The sequence below is a fragment of the Musca autumnalis genome, unplaced genomic scaffold, assembly GCF_047663935.1.
Source record: "Musca autumnalis isolate F117 unplaced genomic scaffold, ASM4766393v1 scaffold_1, whole genome shotgun sequence".
Taxonomy (NCBI): Eukaryota; Metazoa; Arthropoda; class Insecta; order Diptera; family Muscidae; genus Musca; species Musca autumnalis.
Window position 1 is genome coordinate 200,697,123 of NW_027411644.1, and position 6,000 is coordinate 200,703,122.

Consider the following 6,000-nt stretch of genomic DNA (forward strand, 5'->3'; position numbering starts at 1 on the left):
GCCGAGAACGTTAATCCTCACAATTTACAATGGATGATGTTGCGAATGCCACCAGGAACGCAAAGTCATCCAAAGCGTTGGAGCCTGATGTAATCTCTATGGCAATGCTGGAACAGCTGAATGTGCCGGGAGTGGAGTATCTCACTAAAGTTCTTGACATGCCACGCTAATAGTTCCCGAAGTCTGGAAAATGGGCAGGGTGTAAGGTGCAGTGAAGGTGTATCGTACAGGCCGATTTCGCTTTAGTCGCCAGTAGCAGAGGTCCTTGAGGCCTTATTCCTCCCCAGCGTCAGAAATAGCTATCCAGTTGCCGATCACCAGCATGGATTCCGTAAGCAGCACAGCACGACAACAGCGCTGCACGCCAACTCCACACATAATATTTCTCGAGGACTCCTGGAAAGAAGGTAGATAGGACCTCAGTCATGTTTGGCGACGTTACGTTGATTGACCCGAAGAGGTGAACACTACTACTACTGTACTACTACTACTGTACTACTACTACTACTACTGTACTACTACTACTACTGTACTACTACTACTACTACTACTGTACTACTACTACTACTGTACTACTACTACTACTGTACTACTGCACTATTTCAATCGAAAGTTTGTCGAGCACCCCGAGAGTGACAGAGGTAAGAGAACTACAATGGATGATGTTGCGAATGCCACCAAACGCAAAGTCATCCAAAGCGTTGGAGCCTAATGGAATCTCCATGGTAATGCTGAAACAGCTCAGTGTGCCGGGAGTGGAGTATCTCGCTAAAGTTCTTGATCTGTCGCTAGCCACCCTCATAGTTCCCGAAGTCTGGAAAATGGGCAGGGTGTAAGGTGCAGTGAAGGTGTATCGTACAGGTCGATTTCGCTTTTGTCGCCAGTAGCAGAGGTCCTTGAGGCCTTAGTCCTCCCCAGCGTCAGAAATAGCTATCCAGTTGCCGATCACCAGCATGGATTCCGTAAGCAGCACAGCACGCCAATAGCGCTGCACGCCAACTCCACACATATTTCTCGAGGACTCAACCAGAGAAAGCCGTGTGATAGAACAGTGATGGTGGCGCTTGACTTATAGAGAGCATTTGATACTTTCAAACACTCCACGCTATTTCAGGACATTGAGCAGAGAACCCTCCTGCCAAGCCTGAAACGTTGGATAATCAATTATATGTGTGGACGTCAGTCGTACGTGGAATTCAGGAACAAGAAGTCCAAGCTCCGTAGAGTGAAACAGGCAGTTCCCCAAGGTGGGGTGATATCTCCGGAACTTTTTAACCTCTACCTCTCCTGTATTCCGCCCCCTCATAATGGCTCCTAATGGCTTGAGATGTCAGGTTTAACTCCTATTTTACTGATCTTACCACCTTTTTTGACGCGTGGAATAATCAAATATCCGCCACTAAATCTGCGGCGACTCTGTTCACCACATGGACGGCGCAGGTGGGAAGAGAGTTGAATGTCATGGTCGATTGTAGCAGAATTTCGACCACAAACTACCCTAAAATTCTAAGGGTCACATTCGACAGCGTGATCTCGCCGTCCGCGCATGCCATAGCTATCTGTGATCAAGCTAAAATGTAACAACAAGGTCATCAATATTTGGGGTGCAGATAAGGAAACCTTGTTGACCATATATAACGCGATAGGTCGGTCTGTGGTTAGCTACGCGGCACCAGTTAGGTCCGCGAATCTATGTGGTACGCGATGAAAAAATATTCAGACTTATCAGAATGCCGCCCTGAGTACAGCAACAGGGTGCCTCCTCATGACTCCAGTGGGCCATCTACATGAGGAGGCAAAGATTCTTCCAGTACAGGAACACAATTACATGGTTTCGTTGCAGTACCTGCTCGGGTGTTACCGTGAGATCCATACCAATCATAAAATGGTGAATAGACCCCGCCCCTTTCATACAGGTCAAGGAGAATCTTCATAATCTAGAAGAAGAGGTCCAGCGTTACAAGAGAGAACCCCTAGATTAACAAGCATATCAAGCGGATTTGAATAGCATTCATACGGACGCAGTTGCAGATGCCATGAGCAACTATCGTTTGCATGCGGTCCTCGGAGCACATCGCCCATCTATTGCAGATGAGGATCTCCAGCTGCCACGACAACCAGAGTAGTTTTGGCTCAACTGCGCTCAGGATGGTGCAGCCGTCTAAACTCCTATTGGACAAGGATCGACGACACTGTGCAAAACATCTGCCCAGCATGCGGCACAGGCCCGCACAACACACAGCACCTATTCAACTGCCCCTCCAAACCTACTCATCTTACTCCAGTGGATCTGTGGTTACATCCCATCGAAGCAGTCACATTCCTGGAACTGGAGATTGACCAAGAGCCAGATTAAGCAGAAGAACGAATTTACAAACATATAATAAAAACACTGTTACAACAACTACTACTTATTTAACAACTTATTTTAGTAGTCTAAAAATAACCACTTATATCGCGCAACATGTCATTGGTAAAAAATGGCTTGGTAAGGGATTTTGTAATAAGTATTTTTATACCCTCCACCATAGTATGGAGGGTATATTAAGTTTGTTTTTCCGTTTGTAACGCATTGAAATACTCATTTGCGACCCTATAAAGTATATATATTCTTGATCAAGGTAAAATTCTAAGTCGATCTGAGCACGTCCGTCCGTCCGTCCGTCCGTCTGTGGTAATCACTCTAGCATCCACAAAAATAGAGATAGGACGCTGAAATTTTGGGAAAATGCGTCTTTTGTTTGCAGGCAGGTCAAGTTCGATGATGGGCTATATCGGTCCACGTTTTGGTATAGCCCCCATATAACGGTACCCCCCGATTTACGGTATTTTGACGTTTTTAGCTACATTTTCAGACCGATTTGGCTATAATTTGACATTTAGGGTTCTTAAGTGTCAACAAACATATATAACAAAACTTGTGGACATAGGTCCACGTTTTGGTATAGCCCCCATATAACGGTACCCCCCGATTTGCGGTATTTTGAAGTTTTTAGCTACATTTTTAGACCGATTTAGCTATAATTTGAAATTTAGGGTTCTTAAGTATCAATAAACTTATATAACAAAAGTTGTGGACATAGGTCCACGTTTTGGTATAGCCCCCATATAACGGTACCCCCCGATATACGGTATTTTGACGTTTTTAGCTACATTATCAGACCGATGTAGCTATAATTTGACATTTAGGGTTCTTAAGTGTTAATAAACTTATAAATTAGAAGTTGTGGACATAGGTCCACGTTTCGGTATAGCCCCCTTATAACGGTACCCCCCGATTTGCGGTATTTTGACGTTATTAGCTACATTTTCAGACCGATGTAGCTATAATTTGACATTTGGGGTTCTTAAAAGTCAATAAACTTATATAACAAAAGTTGTGGACATAGGTCCACGTATTGGTATAGACCCCATATAACGGTACCCCCGATTTACGGTATTTTGACGGGTTTAGCTACATTTTCAGACCGATTTAGCTATAATTTGACATTTAGGGTTCTTAAAAGTCAATAAACTTATATAACAAAAGTTGTGGACATAGGTCCACGTATTGGTATAGCCCCCATATAACGGTACCCCCGATTTACGGTATTTTGACGGGTTTAGCTACATTTTCAGACCGATTTAGCTATAATTTGACATTTGAAGTTCTTAAATGTCAAAAAACTTATGTGACAAAACTTGTGGACATAGGTCCCCTTTTTGGTATAGCCCCCATATAACGGTACCCCCCGATTTACGGTATTTTGAAGTTTTTAGCTACATTTTCAGACCGATATAGCTATAATTTGACATTTAGGGTTCTTAAGTGTAACTTAACTTATATAACAAAAGTTGTGGACCTAGGTCCAAGTTTTGGTATAGCCCCCATATAACGGTACCCCCGATTTACGGCATTTTGACGTTTTTATCTACATTTTCAGACCGATTTAGCTATCAATTGACATTTAGGGTTCTTAAATGTCAATAAACTTATATAACTAGTGGACATAGGTCCATGTTTTGGAGTAGCCCCCATATAACGTTACCGCCCGATTTCAGGTATTTTGAGAATTTTACCAACAAGTTTTAACCGAATTATCTGTAATTTGAACATTTGACATTTGAAATTCTTAGTGGTCACCACATCTCTCCACCAAAAATTGTCAAGAAAGCCCCAATATAACGGTACCTCCCGATTTTCAGTAATTTGATGATTTTAGCTACAATATTAAACCGAACAAGCAGTAATTTGACATTTGAAGTTCTTAGTGGTCACAACACCTCTCTATCAAAAATTGTCAACATAGGTCCATGTTCGGATATAGCTCCCATGTAACGGTACCTCCCAATTTTCAGTAATTTGGCAATTTTAGCTACAATTTTTAACAGAACTAACTGTAATTTGACATTTGAAGGTTGTAGTGGTCACCACACATCTGCATCAACAATTTTCAACGTAGCCCCAATATAACGATACTTCCCTATTTTCGGTACTTTGAGGATTTTACTTAATATGTTTAACCGAACGTAGGTCCATGTTGTTGTATAGCCCCAAAACAAACCTCCCGATTTTCCGTACCTTAGCTTTATTTTTTGGACGAACTTTCTGTAATTTGAAATTTAAAAGTCAACAAAAATTGTTCATTTAAGTTCATATTTTCGCATAGCCCACATACCTCCGAACTAGCTGTTAATGACATTTGTACCGATTTTCGGTATTTTGAAGATTCTAGCTACAATTTTTAACCGAATTAGGAGTTATTTGATATTAAAGGCTCCCATCAAAAACTGTCAACATAGGCCCATGTTTTATTATAACCCCTATATAACAGTACCTCCCAATTTCTAGCCCACCAAAAATTGTCAACAGTTAGATATAGGCACTATAAAAAAGGGCCTCCCGAATGAAGCATTTTATGTACATTATCTGACATTTTAACGTACTCACTTAAAGTTCGGGACAGGAATGAATATTTTATGGTGGAGGGTATGAAAAGTTCGGCCCGGCCGAACTTAATGATTTTTTACTTGTTTCTGTCTCAATTGTCAGTTTGAAGAACAGAAAAGTGATGTACATATGTATATTGGAAACCTTTACCCCTCTCCCCACTCTCTCGCCGACAAATTCATAAGAGCCGTAAATTAAATTGCCCAATATAAATCTGGACTTATTTATGCACTTTTGTGCATGTTTTCCATTTATAACTCATTTTTTATTTACAGGAAATTCCTCTCTATCTCTACAAAATCCCCATGAACCCACCACCCGTGTCCCTAACACCAATAAACACAGTGTACAAGGTTCTAATCCGATTTGGTTAAAGGGTTATGAAAATGAATGGTTTAAAACCGACGAAAATTTAAGGTATGTAGGTATCTTTACCTATCACATTATAAATTTAAACTCATTTCTTCTTTCAGTCAAAGTGGTCACGATAGTTTGGATGATAATTTCCTAGCTGTGGGTACACCAAATATCCAGGAAACTTTAAAGGGTACTGCAAAGCTATTCACCCACACAAATGATTTGAATCGTCATTTTAATGTTTACAATCAAATTGATAAATTAACAAACAATGCTCACATACTTGCAAGGAAATTGGAAACAACGGAATTGTAAAACTAAACAAAAACAATAGGTGTCCGTCTGCGCGGTTGGATGATAAGTCTATAAAATGTAATTAATAAAAAATAGTTTAAGTAATTTATTTTTTAAGTTAAGTTTAATTAAAATTTTTGTAAATAAAGAAAAGTATTTTTTGTAACAAATATCTCAACAGATTTTTTGTTGTATGCTCTATTCGGAAGCACTATATTACTTAATTAGTTGTCTAAAGTGGAATAGATGTTGGAAACTGAAGGAATTGACCCATCCGATTGAATGCTGGGTGTTGTTGAGATTTTGATTTAGAGTTTCACGTGAATGACTGTCTCCTTGTCTGAAACCTCTTTTAGTACCGAACTGTTTGGAGAGGTTATTTCCTAATTTAACTGAGAACAGCGTATCAGATAAAGTAA

General features: G+C 40.3%; 1 protein-coding gene across 1 annotated transcript in view; it reads left to right on the top strand.

Annotated features, from left to right (window-relative positions):
* Positions 1–5,751, top strand: part of Cad88C (cadherin 88C) — a 92,169-nt gene extending 86,418 nt beyond the window's left edge. The window contains exons 12-13 of the mRNA XM_073959890.1: positions 5,206–5,347; positions 5,404–5,751. Coding sequence (XP_073815991.1) covers positions 5,206–5,347; positions 5,404–5,602 — 341 coding nt within the window. The 3' untranslated portion in view covers positions 5,603–5,751. The remainder of the gene's footprint in view (positions 1–5,205; positions 5,348–5,403) is intronic.
* The last annotated feature ends 249 nt before the right edge of the window (positions 5,752–6,000 follow it).